The sequence below is a fragment of the Branchiostoma lanceolatum genome, chromosome 3 (genome assembly GCF_035083965.1).
Source record: "Branchiostoma lanceolatum isolate klBraLanc5 chromosome 3, klBraLanc5.hap2, whole genome shotgun sequence".
NCBI lineage: Eukaryota > Metazoa > Chordata > Leptocardii > Amphioxiformes > Branchiostomatidae > Branchiostoma > Branchiostoma lanceolatum.
In genome coordinates, this window is record NC_089724.1 from 5,406,184 (window position 1) to 5,426,707 (window position 20,524).

General features: G+C 39.8%; 1 protein-coding gene across 5 annotated transcripts in view; it reads left to right on the forward strand.

The window, feature by feature from the left end:
* The window catches only part of LOC136429829 (fidgetin-like protein 1), a 119,195-nt gene that overhangs the window by 52,262 nt on the left and 46,409 nt on the right, over positions 1–20,524 (forward strand). For all 5 annotated transcript variants that reach the window (XM_066419822.1, XM_066419827.1, XM_066419825.1 and 2 more), the window contains exons 2-3: positions 3,703–3,879; positions 9,829–9,914. In XM_066419822.1, the coding sequence (XP_066275919.1) occupies positions 3,725–3,879; positions 9,829–9,914 (241 nt within the window). In that variant the 5' untranslated portion in view covers positions 3,703–3,724. The remainder of the gene's footprint in view (positions 1–3,702; positions 3,880–9,828; positions 9,915–20,524) is intronic.

Sequence of the window (20,524 nt, forward strand, 5' to 3'; positions counted from 1 at the left end):
AGATTGGCTCATTGTTGATTAAGTTATCCTAGAAAGTTTACGCATGGCCCAGTGGGGTCAAAATTGACCCCAGCAAAATCTGCACTCATATTCCCTATAGTTTGAAACTTGTCATCTAGTAACATTTATGATAAGGGTTATTATGATCATAATTACAAAATATAATTTGTAGAAACGTGAAAAAAAGAATTTTTTTTAAATTAACGTAAAAATTAATGACGTTGCGACATATTATGACGTCATTTATGTGATTTTATTGGCGAAAACCTACAAATTGGACATTTCCGTATAATTCAAAGGTACACGATAAAACTTAGATAGAAATTATGTATGATAAATCATAACATATCCAAAGACGTTATTTGTAGATGGCAACAGGAACGACGTCAAAATGACGTCATAAAATTATATTCATATCAAGTTACACTAGGGAAATCCGCCATCTTGGCTCCGCCATCTTGAACTATTTTGAATGCATTTTTTTCATCATATAACCTAATAACACAATAAAAATGGACAAAAACGTTTATATTAAGATTGTTTGTGTTTGAATAAACATGGTAATGATGAAATTTGAGGTTGAAATATCCGGTTATAGCTAATCTAATTATATCGTCCGCCATCTTAGATTTTGACCGATGACGTAATCAAATATGCATAAATTATGAATATTAAATCATAAAAATGATAGTGAATTACATTGGTTGGTATTGATGTAACAAAATAAGTGCAGTTTAAAAAGACAGCCCTAGAATTACATTGTAAAATCCAAAAGTAGCGACTTTTTCCAAATATGGCTCTGAGAAACCGGTTGTCATAGCAACATGAAAACATTGATTAGATATTTCATTCAATTAAGATTGTTGCCAACAAAATTTTAGCAAAGGTGACCAAGTTTGGTTGTTCTAGCGTAAGCCATTCAGATGCTATATGACATCAAGTGTTGGCGCAGGCCTCAAAAGAGCCCGCTTGTCTGAATGGCGTTACTTGCAAAAGACGATGTTCCCTATTTTTGCATAAATTATGATAATGAGCAAAAATTATTCACACCTAATCATGTCAAACTGTCCCTTATAGATTACTTAAACTATACATATATAGAAACCACAAAAGTAGTCACCAATAAAGCTATATTTGTAGAAAACATTGTGGGGTCAGTTTTGACCCCATACGGTAAGATTAGTCGTAAAAAAGCTACGGTGGTTTGAGGGTTAAGAAAATAAGAATCTGAGAGGGGTATTTTGTCAAACACAACATTATCAGTCCCCTTTATAGCAATTTATTACTTGAGAAATGTTGGAAAACGCAGAAGTGATTCTGTGTGGCCTAATCTTGAAGAATGCGGCTGATATTCCGACAATGTCTGATAAATGTGATATGTCTAGATTATAGGGTGAGCCCGTGGTCACGCTTGGTCTGGTTTGTTAAGTGGCAAGTAAACCTGAATTTGATGATTCCAATAGATAATACTGCTTCATCCCAAACAGAGGGGAAATTATAGTTTTGTATGTTTGATATTATGTTATATGCATGACTGAATTGTAAAATATGAAACAATTCTGATGTAATTTATTCTGTAATGCTGCAAAATGGTTCATGATTTGAAATATGGCATTGGAATATGTTGAATTTTGTTTGCTGGTCAGGCTATTTATTTAGCAAATGGTCATAGAGATTCAAGTTTTTAAAGATACCATTGGTCAATGAAGTTGATACAATTAACTTTTAAGATTTGACTCTGTACATGGTCACTGCTGGTAGTCAGGTTGCTAAAGATGCCATTGGTCAATGAAGTTGATTCAGTTAGAATTTGTGCCTGTACATGATTACTGGTAGTCAAGTTATTGAGGATACCATTGGTTGATTAAGTTAACACGATTAAAAAGTTTCCAAGACGGCAAGATTGTACACCAGAGCTGTAGAGCTGACCTTTAAGTTATGGCTGCCCATAGGAAAGCATGTTAAGATACACTGAAACAAGGCTTCATAAAGGTACTAACCCAAACTTCAATCTTAAATATTCTTCTACACTGGAAAGTCACAAGGGTTTAGTTTATAACCATGCAAAGGAAACAGAGGGTTGTACAGCTCAAACTCGGAGGAAAGCTGCCAGTTTCAAAGGAAACCCTACCTTTGACCCCAGATCTCTGATGTATCCCTCCGCATGACCAAACAACTCACATCTATGCTTACGCCAACTAAAATGGCAAACTAAACAAATTTCAACCAAAATGGGAAAGCTAAGACCCTACCTGTTCTCTCTAACCAAAAAAGTCTCCAGATTGGGTAAAAAATTTAAAGGAAAAGAAAGGTTTTAAATATTTTAATGTTTCGCACTCTACTGCGCAACGCAACTTTGGGATCACCCCTGTAGACTGTCCAAGCAAAGCTGCCTTATGTGTTATTAGCTACATGCATGAAAGTGTTTCAGATCAGAAAGGTTCCTCTCCCCCAGGGTACGGTGCTAGTACCTGTATATCTGTATTTTCTGCTGCCCCCCAGTTGTAAAGGGACATCCCCTCCCTCCCTACAGCCAGCCTTCCCCAGATAAAGCACTACTAACTGCACCTCTGACAGGTGATGGAAGGACAGGCGCTTATCATTGTGTCCAGATATTAAATGCCGGGATTTTCCCCAACAGGTTGTTATAGTTGAGCGTTCTCTTATCTCGCTCTCTCTAATCCCGGCAGTGGTATTGGCTTTGCGATAAGTGCGAGGGCTGCCAAATGGGGAGCTCATAACTCCGGCGAAAAAGTTACAATTAAGGCATCCCGGGCTGTCAGAGGAAATTCCTGGGCGTCCCGTAATTGGAATTAGGCAGATCCCGCTGAATTTTCATGATGCCGTTCCAGATTCCTGGGCCGGATTCCTTGGCAGCCGGGTATGAATGCGGGAGCGCATATTAGAGTCTTTGACCATGTAATGATGTTACAAAGAGGGGAAAATTAGAAAATTTCACTCTGGTGACAAAGACGCATCATTTGCACCTTAATTAGATAACAAATGTATCCCGCGGTTCACGCCTGGCGCGTTATTACGGGAGAATGTTCGGACCTTTTCATCCGACACATTATATTGCGGCACCCCAGATATTAGCGTGATGTATGACAATTTTACAGACTTGACTTAGATAATTTAGTGTAGTCGCCTCGTGCACCCTAATGTTATCCACTGGGACACCCAGTGAGAAACGCTGCGTTGCATATTTATCTGGCTCGCAGTCGCTACAGGCTTGTTGGTCAGGGAAGCAAGCAAAACGCTGATAACATCGGATTCGGATCCTTGAAGGATAATATCTTTGTTTTAATCAACTCTGAAGCTGTCAGCACGGGAGGTAATCAACGTCCAAGTTTGGCTCCGAACCCCGATTTTTGGCGTTCCCACAGTGCTTTGCTGTGCGAAGACTACGATATTTTACTACTTATCTTTTCCTTGTACTTCAGAGATGACAAGTTTCGATGTCCACAATTTTGGAATATCTCGATTGTTGTTTTAGTTTGCGAGGTGGTTTGTTTATTAGCAAAACTTACGGAGCCTTGTTGTTGACATTGTTGTTGCAGTTAGCGGTAGCCTCATGCACTGATGACGATGCAACCCGACCCTGAGCAATTCTGGAAAATCTCGATTGTTGTTCTAGTTTGATTCGTTTGCGAGGTGGGTCTGTTTAAAGCGAAACTGACGGAGCCCTTATCGTTGTTGCAGCTAGCGGCGGCCTCATGCACTGATGACGATGCAACACGACCCTGAGCAAGCCCAGCATCTCCATCGGTGGCAGAAGCCGTACTTCGATGGGAAAGTGGCGGAAGCGTATCCGGCTCAGAAAGCGGACGCCTTGCGTGGACAGTGCGGGCAGATCCAGTACGCGTGGGCCACAGACAAGTAAGTGACAGACAAACTCTTCTTACATAATGTATATGTTTGTAACAGTAGATGTTACTTAGAATGTCTCTATTTTGTCCAAAGTATTTCAATGTCTGGAATCACACTTATTATTATTGAAATTAGACTTATAGATATTATGGCTGTAACATTTTTAAATGAGCATTTGAAAGTGATACAATTTTTTCAAAAATATTATAGTGCTTCAAAGTACAATTTTAATGGAACTATTTTAGTCTTTGAAAGTGTGATTTTTAGTGGACTATTTTGTTGTTTGAAGTGAAGCTTTTGAGGAACTATTTCAGTGTCTGAAAGTGCAAATTTTGCCCGAAATATTTTGTTTGAAAGTATGACTTTTGCTGAAATATTTCTAATTCTAGTGTTTTTTTAAGTTCAATTTTTGCGAAATATTTAAGTGTTTGAAAGTACAGTTTTTGTGGAAATATTTGTGTTTGAAAGTATGATTTGGCAGAAATATTTCAATATCTGAAAGTTCAAATCTTGCTAAAATAACTTTTAATGTTTTATTGTTTGAAAGTAAAGATTTGGTAGAAAAACCCACTGTTGAAAATATTGTTATAAAACGGCTTTATGCTTCAATCCAAGATGTGTCTCACAGAAATATAGTGGTGGAGTTATGTTATTATAGGACATGATACTAGTATCAACTGGTTCCAAAACTTGGTAGTATGATATATGTAAACATATTCCTATCCTTCTGGTAAAGTAAGAAAGTCAAATTTTCCCATATTTGATTTGAGATAAAGATACAATGAGAGTCAGATGTCTTACAGAGCACAGTTGTTGCTCATTGTGTAGTATAATCTCAGCGTATCCGTTTTCCTTTCAAAACCAATTTAGCTCAAGCCGCCTTTTTTTTTCCCATACCCAGTCCACTGACCACGACATTGCTATTCTCCCCACGTGCCCACATTGTTGTGTACCCGGCGTTGTAGGGAGATTACGTTAGTGGTGCATGTCATATCCACTTTAATATATGTCCCGGGGAAGCCCAGTGTCTTTTGTGCCCGGACTACCCGGCAAGCGGGCGGTGTATTTATACTCGGAATGGTCACCGGCGCTCGCGCTTGAAAGGGACAATTGTGTCGGATTAGAAACGCTCGGCCGCTCGCATTCTCTGTGAGAGTGGTGTTAGTTTGTGGGCAGTCTCGTGTCCTTGTGAGATGTCCTTCATCGGCAATCTCACGCCGTCTAATACTGTCCCGCGCTGAATACGCGCTACCCCTTTATTCATTTATCGATCGAACCTTAACATATGTTGATCGCCGCCGAATTCAGTCCCAGTCAATGGTTTCCAGATGATATTTGGATCGTGCCTCCGTCCGAAACCTTTATGTTTTATTCACCCACCTCTGCGCAATATTCAAGCCAATTTAAAACCACTTGTAAGGGAATGCACATGTGCTCGGGCTAGTTTGGACCGAATGGCTGATTGCCTTCTCTTCTTATCTATTTATTGCCGGGCGTGCAGCCTTAACCAACGTCAGAAGATCTCTTCTAGTGTGACCATCTATGCTCTGAGGAAGTGTCCAAAGTAAAACCAACTTTTTCTATTTTTTCATTTTTCAAACGCTATACATTCTATCTTTATTACAAGCCTGATATCTGGTATTCAAGTTTATTTTTAGCCAATCTCAAAACATGTTTTCTTAGCATGATCATCTATTCTCAGAGGAAATGTCCAAAGTAATGAACTGAAAAAAACCCCTCTGTTTCTTGATAACAAGATCCATTGTTTTTAGATACCGAACATTCTTATTTTTCCCTTCGGGGTATACGTACTATACTATGTACATGTAAGTATCATTTGTGGATTGTGAATAAAAGTAGTTTTTCCTTTCTCCTGACATAGTTAACTTGATCCCTTGGATATGATTGGGCTAAGTCTTGTGAAAACTTTGCCGAGCCCGCCAAGTTAAAGTTGGGACTTAATTGGTTATTAGTATTGGAGCCAGGATTGTGGCGAAATCTGGGGAATTGAAAGCCCCGGCTCAGACACGTGCTTTGGAGCGCTTTCAGCCCCGTCCTCGGTGGAACTCCGCTGATAACGCCGGGGTTGGGTCGGCGATCCAATCACGCGGCCGGGACTAAGACGAAGACTCTCGTCCCCTTTTGTGGGGAATTTTTGGACCCTGACTCACGCTTAGAAGTTGACTCTGCCCCAATTATGGGATCCAAGACAAGAAAGGTGCTCCTAAACCCGGGGACAGGATGCATTCTTTACGGGATGACTTTGTAACCATGGTTGAATATGTCAACTGCACCTTTGCAAAGTACCTCTAAGCCAAGGTTGATCCCCCGGTCCTCTGCCCAAAGAACAGGGCCAGATGAAACACACAAGCTTTCTATATTAGCATTGTACAGTAGTTAGATGTTAGAGACTTTTTCTCAGTTTCTGCTTCAAAACCTGAATGAAATCTTTTACTGCTGTTTCTCCTTTGTAGTTTGTTTTTCATGAGAAACCAAAAACCAAATGGCACGTGCATGCGCACTAGTTGTTGACGTCAGCCAAGTTGTAAATGTTTGAAATGTAACTATTATAGGTACAAAAAGTATATTTATTTTGTCCGCACTGTAAACAGACAGTAGCAGACTGTTATCAAACTTTTACTGAGGTTTCGTCTATGTTTGTTTATGAGCAAATTGCGTCAACTGAAAGCTGAAAACAGCCCATGTTTGCTTAACTATAGTTGAAGACGTCAGCTACCCTATAAATGTTTGAAATTTAACTGTTATAGGTAAGAAAAGTATCTTTATTTTGTCTGCCCTGTAAACAGAAAGTAGCAGACTGTTATCAAGCTTGTACTGCTGCTTCTTCTTCGTTTATGAGCAAATTTCTCAGAAAAACAAACAACGAAATCTGAAAACAGCATGTGTATGCTTACTAGTTATAGACGTCAGCTATACTGTAAATGTTTGAAATGTAACTATAATTATAGGTACGAATAGTATATTTATTTTGTTCACTGCACTGTAAACAGACAGTAGCAGACTGTTATCAAACTAACCATTGCCGTAACTACACCACTTTAGAAAAGAAAGGCCCTTCTTTGATAGAGATCTTCAGGACTGTAAACTACTGAGGAAGATTTGCCCGCTAATTTGTTATCTCGAAGAGTTCACTTACCTAGCCAGGAAGTTTATATCCCGCTTCAACGACTATCCGTCTTACAATAGGCCAGTTAATTCTGCCCTAGACAACTAAATCCGCCTGAATGGGATATTTCTTCCCTGCAGAACACCCTAAGTACTGTTCAATAAAGTTCCAATTTCTTCCTGATTAATTATATACAATGCCAATAGAGTGGCAGGGACGGCATGTTGCACTTTCATTTGTTGCCTCGTTATGTGGCAATTTGACAGGCCCGCTTTTCATCGGGAGGATTGCAGTTCGCGGGAAACAATCAAGGGCGAAGATGCGCGGACGAAAATGTGTGTCGTCCTGGCCTTGAATGATAACGTGTTCGGATTCGTAGGAGTTGCGCCAGCATTAATAATTCATGTACATGAATGCATAACCCAGTTGTAAACTTTGCCCTTATCTTTGTAGCTTGTATAAAAACGTGAAGCAAATCAGATTTCTTTCGATTTTGGCGGAATTTGTATTTTTAATGGTGCTGGAAATTTGGTAACACTTTTTTAAGATAGTATTTGCGATATGATTTTTCTTTATGTAATCGGTACGTGGAAATATTGTATCATGATAGAATTTCAAGTTGTCATTTGTAAGAATAAAGTCCTGCCTAAATTCATAAAGTCTTGAAGTTAAAAGCATTGATGCAAAGAGCTGCACTTCAGATGGATAAATTATGCTTATTCATTTGTTCCTTTGTTCATTCATTCATTCCCTCATTTGTTCACTTATTCATTCATTCAATCAATCAATCAATCAATCATTCATTCATCCATTCATTCATTAATATAAGATAAACATACATGTACTGTTTCAAAATAAACAGTACATGTATGTTTTCAAAAGAAACAGTAGAATATGAGTCCTAAATGTATGGAAAAATATGTAGATAGAATAAAAAGACTCTAAGTACGCACCAAATGTTTTATTCTACTATTCACAGATATTGGAAAAAAAAGTACAACACTGTCCACCAAAGTTCTGAGAAATGGCAACAGAAAACACCCTTTGATCTCGTTAATCCACCCTTGATCTAGGCGGAATTTGGGGCTTGCCTCTCATGAGATACGTTGACTGTTCGAGTCTTTAAAGTAAAAAGAAGAAATTACGATCCTGTCTCCTTCCTCCATTAGTTTGTGTAAGTTTTGTCTGTCGAATAAAGCCCTCGGAAGATGCAAAAGAACCTCTTTTGGTCCCTGCTCAGTATATTTGGCACGTGTAATTGCCCATGCTCTTCAAATGGCTCAGTGAACGAAGAAACAAAGGAATTGAACCGCCATTTATATGATTTTCTAGATACTAGTTTGCCCTTGAAAAAAAGGCTCTTGTTTCCGGCTGCATTTCGGTGATACCCTAGATTGTGAAGGGAAAGGCAAATCCAGGATTAGGACTCAGGGACTTTCTTTGTATTTGTTAGGGGGTGGTACATATATAGGGAACAAAGAATAAAAAGGAAACTCTGGCTAAGGCGTCAGTTTTAATACATGCCTACTTTGTATAGATGTATTTGCATAAGTACAAAGACTTTGCAAATGGTGACATTTCAAATTACTATTAGCGTGATTTGATTTGTTGAGAATTAACTGGTTCCAGGATAAACATAGATTAAATTGTGTCAAAACAGCAAAAAAACCTTGTAGCAAAAAAAGAGTTACATAAAAACATAATCATATCAAATTTGCAAGTTTGCAAAATTTTAAGTTATGATTTGATTATTTATCTGAACAAACTTCTGCATCATCATTCTTTAACTTTTCATTTTTATAATTCCTAGACTGAATCAGATATAAGCAGTTGCTAACATTATCCAAAAAAATTACATTTATTTACAAAATTCCTTTGCATAGAGACAGATATCTTTTGATACGGATAGCAGACATTTTTTGGGGATTACGGAACCTTAAGGAGAATCCAAGGGAGGATGCGTCAGAATTCCGGGGCTTACGCAGGCTCCAGTCAACAGATAACAGAATCCTGTTGTGTCACTTGAGCCGAGATAACATGTCTTATGGGAGGGGTAATCGGCATACTCGTAAAGACATGATGCCCAAGAGAAAGCTTTTTTTCCTACGCGCTGCCCGACAGTCATGCGATAAGCAAGTAGATGTTGTTGGATCTCTTTCTTAGATGCACTGTATAGATCTTGATATTTCTGCAGTGGTTTTGTTTTCGGGGATTTGCGTTCCCCTTTTATCGCCACTGCACTTCAGATTTGTTTTTTTTGGAAACTTTCATGTAGATCACTGCAAAAACCTTTTCCCTCCTACCACAAAATTAAGTCTCAGCAAATATTAATGAATTTTACAGTACTCAGTTTCCAGGTAGGAATGTGGAGACTGATTTTCTTGCCAAAATGTTTTTGTATTCCCTTTAAAGAGCAGCAAAATATTCAGTTCTATCAAGGTTTTAAATCTTAAAAAATGATGTATGCGCACTGTGGCTCACCAAATTTTGCTGTGACTAGTTGGCTGTAGTGTTTACTAAACTGAAAAGTAAAATATTTAAACAATTTAAGATTTGTTTGGAAATTACTTACATAAAGTATGTATAGGAATGGAAAAGTGGAGGGGGGTAGTAGTTAATGGGCATTTGAATTCCTCACCAAAACCAAAGGTTAATTGGTTGTGTATTTTGATATCCATTGATATACCGACCTGATAAAATATGTAAATGCAATGTTTTTTCAGTATTACAGAGCTGTATTTCATTTACCAACAGTTGAAAGAAAAACACTGTTTTTAATTTAAAGTAAAGACTAAAGTAGAGTTGTAAACTATTATGTGCTGTTGTTTCAGTATTACGGAGCTGACAGCGTCCATGCTCCTGAAGCAGTATGCAGAGAAATATGTCAACGTGGTCGACAACACAGACGGAAACACAGGTAAGGCATATCATCACAATCATGTACAGTTTGATTTCATTGATTTATTTGGATGTAGGAAAAAAGTACAGCCAGGGCTACCCAACTAGCCGAAGGCTATTACAAAGGGTTAGCCCTGGTAACTGAACAATATACAAAGTTCAGTACAAACTTTCACAAAGCTTATTGAGATGTTAACGACTAAAAGACGACAAAAAAACATATAAAGGCGTACACAATTAAAAAAAATACTTGCACAGTTATAGGGTCACACCAATTTTATATTTTCCATCCCTCCATTCCTTTTTAATTATAAGGAGCCAGTCTAAGTCGCTTGTGTACGTAATTGAAGATGTACGATTGTCCTCACGTGAACTTTTCCTTCTAAATTTTCTCCCCCATCATTCCTTGTTGGTCCGTTAGTGTTACCACATGTTTTACATTCATACAGCCCCAGTCCCAAACCAAACCAGAAAGCCCAGATGCCAATCAGTTTAAACTGGACAATATACAAAGTTCAGTACAAACTTTCACAAGACGCCAGTCTAAGTCGCTTGTGTATGCAATTGAAGATGTACGATTGTCTTCACCTGAACTTTTCCTTCTAAATTTCCTCCTCCATCATTCCTTATTGGTCAGTTAGTGTTACCACATGTTTTACGTTCGTACGGCCCCGGCCCCAAACCAAACCAGAAAGCCCAGATGCCAATCAGTTTAAACTGGGCAATATACAAAGTTCAGTACAAACTTTCACAAGACGCCAGTCTAAGTCGCTTGTGTACGCAATTGAAGATGTACGATTGTCTTCACCTGAACTTTTCCTTCTAAATTTCCTCCTCCATCATTCCTTGTTGGTCCGTTAGTGTTACCACATGTTTTACGTTCGTACGGCCCCAGTCCCAAACCAAAACAGAAAGCCCAGATGCCAATCAGTTTAAAGTGGACTTGAACTTCTCCCGTGACTCTAACATTGAGACGTCTCGTTCTGTTTGTTGTCTGATGGATATGGGATATGCCTCAGTTTCCCTAAAGGCCCAATTATCAGTGTTATCGTTATACGTTTTATCCCCCCTTATGGCTGAGGGTATCACCAGCGGGTTGGAACCCTGCTGGAAAGGGGAGCCCGGGTTTGGACGGATTGTGTTAATCGAGTGTCCTCTGAAAGACACAACATGGCATGGACTGGCTGGAACAAGTTTGATCTGGTTGTGGTCAGCCAGGAAATTAGTCACTTCTATATGATATGGGAGGAAAAAGTAGCCTAGGGTTGGAACCCTGTTGGAAAGAAGAGCCCGGGTTTGGACGGATTCTGTTAATCGAGTGTCCACTGAAAGACACAACACGGACTGGCTGGAACAAGTTTGATCTGGGTGTAGCGGGCGTTGGTCAGTCAGGAAATTATAGTAGTCACTTTGGGAGGCAAAAATAGCCTTTTTTTTTGCCCAGCCTTCCTTTACCTTTCCTTCTGATTTAGTGTATTTTCTAGCCTTGAATCCATCCTATTCTAGCTCCAGTTAGCTCCTACGAACTCAATCACTTTCCTGCAGAATAGTCCGTCACCCATTAATAGAGAAATAGCTGAATGTTTGCCAAAAATATAAGCAAGACCTCTGATTGGCTCAAAGTCACATGCTCCTGGTAATGACATGGTAACAGGGTTCAAACAGGCATTATAGGAAGTTCAATCCCATTGTTGGGCTGCTTCAGAGAAATATTTGAAAACCGAAATACGTGTAGTCACTGTAGTGTAGGACGTAAGGACCAAAAATTAATGTTTCAATAGGGAGGGTGCTACACTAAAGTCATAGTGAAGCACTAAGAGGAGGGAACTTGAGCTAGAATAGGATGGCTACCAGGCTAGAAAAAAATACTTATGTTGCAAAATCACTTCTTCCGAAAGCAAAAGGTGTCTCAACACTTAGAGACAGGAATTTGCAATCGTAGGCTGTGTGTGTGTGTATACAGGACATGAGGAATTACCACTTGTCAACTGATAAGAAGTGATTTAAGGAATCTGCTCCACAAATGGAAAAAAGCTGCGGCCTAAGATGGGCCTAACCTCACGTTCGCTCGGGCTTGTGCAAATCCCGAAAAGGCAGGTAATAGCAGGTGGTGGGAAGGCAGCACAAGGTTCTATCCATCAAGTACAAGCTGTCCGCGTTTTGCTGTTTGTTGTAGTTTTGTATCCGATGTCGTTTTACCCTTCTAAAAGCAGTGCGCAGTCAAACCTGCAAGTTCCTGACTGTTGCAAAGTGACGGCCTCTATAAAAAGACCACCTGGCCAACGTGACCACTGTTTGATGGTGCTATACAGATGATTAAAAAGAATTCCATTGACACAAGCATTAAGAATCCACCTGTTCACATAGACCAGATTTTATTGATCCCGAAGTGGTCTTCTTGGGCAGTTTTACTGTACTCCTTTGCTGCCCTTGTTGTAGAGAGTATGGATACTTCCCATAGGTTTGACAGCAAAAGGCTGGGACTGAACCATGTGTAAACAATATCGGAACATGATACTTTCCAACCAGCTGCACTAGTACTGGTACTATAGGAAAACTATTCTATAGCACCTGGCTTATTCTGCAATCTGTTGCCTATTTGTTTTCACCATGCAAGTTTCCTTTGTCCTAGAAAGTAGTCCAGACGATGCATGTGTACCAACTGGACAAGAAACAAACTTTTTAGTGAAGGGAGGAAGGTATGACATAAGATATAGAAACGGATATATCCTTTGACATAATGATAACTTCTCTGAACTTACGTCATCAATTAAATACATGCAGTTTAGGTGTCTTTTGACCGCTTTTTATAAAAATCATTGACTTAATCATTACTTTTCAAAATAATCACAGACTACACACCCAAACCCGTCCCAAATACATCAACTTCTGCATTTCTTATTTTGTGGAAAACTTATGATTTAAAAGAACTTCAGAATCTGCATTTCTTATTTTGTGGAAAACTTAAGATTTGAAGGAACTTCTGCATTTCTTATTTTGTGGAAAACGTATGATTTGAAAGAACTTCTGCATTTCTTATTTTGTGGAAAACTTATGATTTGAAAGAAAAGTCGGAGACGTATTCTTAAGATTTTATGGGAGATGCACAAGATAACAGTTACAATTTAACAGCTCTGATGCCAGCATCCAAAACTCTGAAATATTTTGGGAAGAGTTGCCGAGCTACAGGTAGCTTCCTTAGAAATGCCCCCCCACCACGTACGCCTACCATGCGGATTACTGGGCCCAACGCTGGGTCTGGATTTGAACCAGTGACTCGGGAGCCCGGCGACAACCTGTCTGTGTTTCCCAACCCCACATCATTTGATCCGATCAACGCAACTCTCATGGTCCAGCAAACCCCCTTACCCACCGGCTTTCCTGAATTGGATTAGCCCTCACCGGACTCCTTCTAGACCGCCCGCTGTTTAAGAAACTGAGCCCTGCCAGATACTTTAAGACCCGGGCTGAGAAAGCTTAAGGTATCTGTGTGCGTAAGACTTAAGCTGATTGTTTTGGTCTTTGAATGGTACTATAATTGCTCGACGTACAAGGATGTAAACTTGACAGTACAAGGGTGTAAACTGTAAAGAAGACAAAGGGTTCGGGTGATGCTACAAAAAAACAAGTCGCTGGACTTTGACAAACTGTATGTCTAATACAAAAGGGTATTACTTTAAAAACGTATTTGGTTCTCACAATGCCTTTGGACTTATGCTATTTTTATAAACGGCAAATGTGTACTCTTGTAAGCATAACACTTAACAAAGTGAAGTTTGAGTATTTGTTTCAACCAATCAAATATATCATAGATGCTACCTTATCTGCAAAACCCAAAAAATCTAAATCTTATCAGTGATTTAGAAAACTTCTGTCTTGAGATTTCTTTTTTCTGCCTTTTCTGCCCTGAAAAAGATTCTGTTTTAGTAGTTTCTGTATCATTTTAGGGATTGATAATTATCTCTATGGGGAATTTTGATATGATACGGTTGTCTAGTGTCAAGTATACTTATCAACATGCAAATTCAGATGTGAAGTTTCAGTTGCAAATATGTAGATGCAGAGTTTTAGAAACCAAAACTGCAATAGAGACATGCTGTTTCAAGAAAGCATCATTTAGTGAGTAAACGAGGTCCTTAAGTACCAATCTGTCTTAACTGCCTTAAATTTTCCAATATACTAAAGAAGAATGAAAATAAATGGTTCAATAAATAACATAACTGCTTACATGAATAGCTTGATGGCTGAACTGTCGTATGATTAATTTTTATTTGCATCATTGCTTGTACAAATGCATTACCTAAATCCTCCGTGTAATAAGACTCGTAGACTGTACTGCAATAAGTAAGTTGAAATTACAGGCAGATTATGTGCAATGAGAAGTGGAAACAGAGAATCAATCCAATCATCCAGAACTAGATTTTTTGACTCAGTCAACAGTTGCTAACTTCATTGGAATTTTAAAACCACTCTCTACATACATGTACTTGTCGATAGAGCCAGTTTAGCTGAAATGAACTCAATAAAAAGTTGAGCTACTCTACCACTTGTTGTGACAAGGAAAAAACAAACTATAGACAGTTCTACTGGTTCATTGTAACCATTCTGGGGGACAGAGTCAAGGACCTGGCTGCCATCCAGAGATTTTCCCTTCCCCTCAGTAAGGTTAATCAACTATCAAGGACTTGTAAGTGGTTGTTAGCTCCTGTCCTGGCACAGGGAAGGGTTTGTTGTGTACCAAACTCTTACAACAAGGTGGTCCATCTAGCCGAATCTTCCCCCTTCTTCCGGCCAATCAGGGAGCGGCTTCTGACCCGAGGTGACGTCGTCCGCTGGTCACAATACCGACTCTTCCCCCGGCGCGGCACATCAGTCCCACTCGCGGGGGACGTCGCGGGAGAATGAGATGGCTTCCTAACGAGGTTTCCGAAATGAGAACAGGACGGAGAATTAGATTTGGCTTGTCCTGCGGTAGCCCCCTCATTTCTCTGTGTCCAGACCGTCCCGACTGGCCTGACCGTCGCTTTTGTGTCCGCCAGTCAAGCGCGGGAAAGGCAGACCCATCAGCGTTTGGGAACCCCCACGGGTTTCACCCAACAATCGGTTCAAGGTCAGGGAAAACTGGATTTCAGCTTGCTCAGCAAGTAGTTTTCTTTGACCGTGGAAGTCCCAAGCCGCTCCTGCAGTTGTCCACAATGTAACTCGTGTGTTAGAATTGTAAGAAAGAGCGCAGACAATTAAGTACAATCAAGATCATTATGGTCTCTGAGGAACGCTTTGACCGAGGGAAGTCCCAAGCCACTTCTGAGTTGTCCACAATGTAACTCCTGTGTTAGAGCTGTAAGAAAGAGAGCAGACAATTAAGTACAATCAAGATCATTGTAGTCTCTGAGGAACACTTTGACCGTGGAAGTCCCAGCTACACGTATCCCCGACTTGTCCACAATGTAACTACGTTTTCAAACTGTAAGAAAGAGTGCAGACAATAAAGTGCAATCTTCCCATCTTTGTAATCTCTTAGGAACACTTGGAACTTCATCAGGAAAACGTTTCTATAGTAAAGATCTTAGGTTAAGACCAAATTGTTGCTTTGTTTCTCAAACTGAAGTTGAAAGGAGAAAACTGCTGGAGCGAACGTGACCAGTGTGCTCGAGCAAGTCTTTGAAAAGTTTTGAAAACTCAGGGAAGAAATATTAGCAGTGGCCTTAGACTCGGTGTACTCAATTTACTCTGGAAATTGCGGGGAAGTCTCGGGGCAAAGGAACCCGTCGTCTAAAGACCTGTTTCTCCTTTACCTAACCTGTCACACATTGGCAATTGTTTGACACAGTAACCAGTGTCAGATCAAGGCAATTACCTACATTAGAAGGAAACACGTTGCAAATATCACAATTTCCTGGGCATCATCCAAGTTGAAGGTGTTTGAAGGATTGGGAGTTGGTGCATATACTAGTGACTCGGCCAAAGGGGTAACTTTGAAAGATCAGTTATTTGTTTGTAATCTGTTGAAATGTAGTTTGTTTCATCTCTCATTTTCATATTTATGTTTCTTTTGTGTTATATAAAAGGTGAGTTCAAAGTACATTCTGTATGAAGCAGATTCAAGACTTCACAAGACTCAAAATTTCAAATACAACATGACAGGAAAATGGGAAAATATGTTGTTTGTAGAAACGACACTAGAGAGTTGACCATGAGTGTTGTTGTGGAAGTAAAACTAGTTTGATAGTTTTAGGAGTGACCCTATATAGTGTGGTGTAGTTGCCAACTTTGAAAGTAATACCCCACTACCGCACAAATGTCCCTTTGTGCACTTCTTGAATACATGAATGAAAGACTTGTCAGTTGTGATAACATGTTTTGTCACTTCATTCCTTATTACATCTATTTTAAAACTTTACCCATTTGTTTTTTCTACCCATCTTGTTTTTTTCCCCTCTCTTGCATTAAATTCTGCAGGGGGTGTCATCCGTAAAATTTACTTGCTGTGGCCTAACTATAAATAGATTACAGTCTTGTCCACTGATTCCCAGCGAAGGTCTGCTAACATAAATGATTGAACCGGACATCCTCCTACCAACCAATTTCCATCCGTCCACCCTCTTGTACATAATCTGGAGTTAATTCAATAAGTCCTGTAGCTTCCGTAGGTGTTGTACCCCCGTGTTCGGGCCCGAGATGTGATCGAGATTGTCTGAGATGACCACAGGGCGATCGCCGGGCCTCGGCCTTATATTCTCAAAAGAGCAGATTGATAAAGGAGGCGCCCAATTCCACTGGGAAGTGTTGGTTATGATTTAAAAAGTCGTGAATCTTAGTTAGTTCTTTGATCAGAGTCCAGTTATGATGACATAATTGTTTAGCTACATTCCAGACATTTTGATATGATTAATATTCAAGGCAAGGGAATAGAAAAGCACCAGCCAATACATATTATGATAATCATAACTTATAGTTAAGTTTATTGTAAATTCTTGCCCGAAGGCTAATTGCAAGCAACAGGGAAAAACAATAAAGACTGATATTGATATATAAGTAGACTCTAATTTAAAGGCAGACAAAATAACATAGCAGCTCATAGAATTTCTTGGTTGTCAAACTGCTTCATGTTTTTGAAAAGGAGCTAAATACTTTATTAATTTATTTATCAATCTTTAGGGTGGTCCCTTCAGTTAACAATGAAGTCTTAGACTTTTAGTCTATGTTATTATTGTTAATACTAGAAGCCCGAACTATTGTAAATACTTTATGACAGTTATCAGAGTGATACTTCTTTGTGATTGTAACCTATTATAATTTTATTTTTATCATTTGTGTGAGTTGTTCTATCAAAGAAGAAGTCTTCCCGTACATCTTTGGTTGAACTAACATTTCAAAGATAGATCTACATTTATATCGATTGTTGCCTCTCATGGAAAGTAAGAATTATAACAATGCACCCCACAAAAGTTAACATTTTCTGCACTGTAGTCTACTTTCTTACCAAATTCTATCAATTTTGGACAAAAAAATTCTATCATTCAACGAGTGCAGTATGGTAGTGTAATGTGTTCTACGTCTTTGTTCCTTACATGGAGGTTATCCGCCAGACATGTTCCCACATCCTCCCGCGCTCTATCCAAGCGCGAGAAGAATACCGTCCCGACCGATCGCGGCTCGTCGAAGATAAATCTGGAGGTGTATCAAGTATCCAGGTGATACCTCCATCCTAATAAGACCTGCCTGCCACTAACTGCCTAATGTTACTTCCAATATTCCGCGCCATAAATTGGGTATCCGCGTCAGAGACAAGTGGTTCCTGTACGCCCGAGGAAAGATCCCGTCAGCAGAACCTCAGGCAGGCTGCCTGTTGGTTTTTCCTCGCCACTTTATCAACCTTTGATTTATAAGTAATGAGAGGACTAATTAGTTTAACGAGAGAGCGAAGCGACCAAGAATAGATGAAGTCTGTGTAGGATGGAGAGCTGGGAATAGCGAGGAAATTAGAAGCCGGCGTTCGCTGTTTATTAGTTTGGGTGCGGTGGAAACGCGTCGGAGAGGGGGGAACTGTTGCTTCTGTTGAATTTTTAAACACCCAGGGAGTCGCGATCGCTGTAACATATGCCTAGCTGGAGGAAATCGGTGGCTTCTCGTGATTCATACCCCCGGCCCATCTTTCAGATCACCTTGAGATATAGTTAATTTAGTTTTCCAATGTATTTGAGTCTCGGCAGGCACCCCTGAGTATTTGCCTGAATGCAATTTGATTGCCGATCTTTAATGTTGGAGATAGTTCCCGGCTTTATTGATTAAATTGCGCCAAAATTATTTTAATGGCATTTTAAAGTTGTGGCGATTTGCGAAATTATCTGTAACAACTGTCGGTAATTCCCGCGAAGATGAGTGTAGGGAGATAAAAGGGGTGACGCCTGGCGGTGGGAAAACGAGCGGGGAAAACGGTCGGAAAACGTTGGCGTGCGGTGCGATAGGTTGAGGGATCCCCGATTCCCGGGGAGGTGACAGTCTATTTTAGCCGTTCCCACCTGGGACGCTATTGGCTTCTCTCCTGATTGTTCATTTACCCAGAGTTGTGGCGAATCATTAACACTGATTTTTCATAGCACCAGAGGAACTATAATCATCCGTATGGACCCCCAGGCATTCCCCGGATCGAAATCAAAATGAGCATTGCGGGTCCTCCCGATGCCTGCCCGTATTCTCCGGACTACATCTCCCAAGAACGCATCAGATGTAATTAGCAAACACAAAGGGGAAACGGCCCGTTTCTTTAGACGCGATGCGCCGGCGTCTGATACCGAAAGATGTGGGGGAGATCGCGGCGATAAGCCGGCGGTGATCAAAGCTCGGCGTAGCGAGTGTTGGGCTCGTGTGGTGCGAATTCAATAGTCCGCGCATGCCGGAGGGGACATTTGGGAAATCATCATACCGGGGTGTGGAAAGAGCAATGTAATTGTGATGAGGTAGCACCCTCCTTCAACATTTGGAATCGCGCGGGTGACACATTTACTGAGGCATGTATATCATAACCACCACGGCTCACGGAACACCCCGATAAGAAAAGCCTCTCTGTATGATTTGGAGCGTACATGTACACACCAGCACCATTGATCGCTTTTCCTATAAATTTCAACAGTTATTAATTGGCACTTTGCGGTATTGAAATATTTCATCATGTATATGTAGCGTTTCTTTCTGCCTTTTCCATCAAAGATTGGGTGGCAGTTGTGAGTAGGTATCCGCTATTGATTACAGCCTTGTGGTTAACATGCTTGTTGCGCCATATATTTTCATTGGTCTCCGAGGAGGGTTAGCCCATGGGGTATTGGGCAAAATTGTTCACGGTTATAAGAGGAGAATGCAGCCCGTAATTCAGGCCTGGACGGAATATTGGGGGGATGTTCGGGATTTTAATTTTACAGGTCTAATAGACGCCCACGAAAATGGGGTACCTGTTCTGGTTTAAAGTTAAACCCAACTGCTCGTGTCCGCATGCGGTCCGAATGGGAACTTGTTGTTGAAAGAGAGAGAAGGGTGTGCTACAATTGAAGTATTGGCGCATTTCGCAAGATTGAATATTGCGGGAGGGTTTAGCGACTGTCAATACCAACTTGGGCTGCTGCGCGTCCCGAGCAGACTGGCCGGGGGATTTAATCGAATTACATCACTTTGCCGAAATGGTGTTAGTCGTGAGGGTGTCCCAAAAATGTCGACGGATGCAGAAAATTAGATTTCCGTTCTTGATGTCCCTCCGTAGTTCTTTCTGTAAGTAAGTGCCAAAAACATTTCATGCACAGGCACACGTCGCTGTAAATATTGTCCTCTGTATGAGAACTCTTCTACCTAATGTAGACCATCCCTCTTATTTAAGCTTAGTTCAGGAAGAGAACATATTTGATACTAAACCAATTTGAAAATTATGACTGGAGAAAATATGAAATATGATTGAGTAAACTAAAGTTGGCATCTAGGATGACGAACACATTGCTGTAAATATCATGACAACTTTGCAATGTAATATAGAAAAACATCCTTCTTATATGAGCTTATAACAGGATGAAAAACAACTTTTGTGTTGAACAATCTGAAAACCATACTATAAGTATAATGAGAGTCAAACTAAAGTTGGCTAAACTAAAGTTGGCAAAAGAAGATGAACACTTAAGTTTTCAGCTATTATGATTATGAGACAAAGTCCTGATAGATGTTTTCTCCTACAACATACCATTATCTTTTAACAACGTATAATCTTTGATACTGTATTATTATGTAGGGATTACGATTTATGACCAAATTATTAAAAATGCTACAATTTAATTATCTGAAAACAATCACATGTATAACCCATGTAAAGAATTATTAGTTCTCCTGTAGAAATAGTGCATAATCTGTTTAATGAAATGAATGTTTATAATTTGTGTGAAGAATTATGTTATGTATGACAATTATTGTTCAGGACTGAGAAGTTTTTTTTCTGTTGTGTTGCTGAATCTAACAGTTACTGTATTTCAATTCTTTAGTTTATGATTGATATTGTTTTCTTCCCATCTACTACGGTAACCTTGATTCACCTGCGAACTAAAAAACACTGCAAACACTACAGTTTCTCCCCACAGCAAACTCAAATGCATT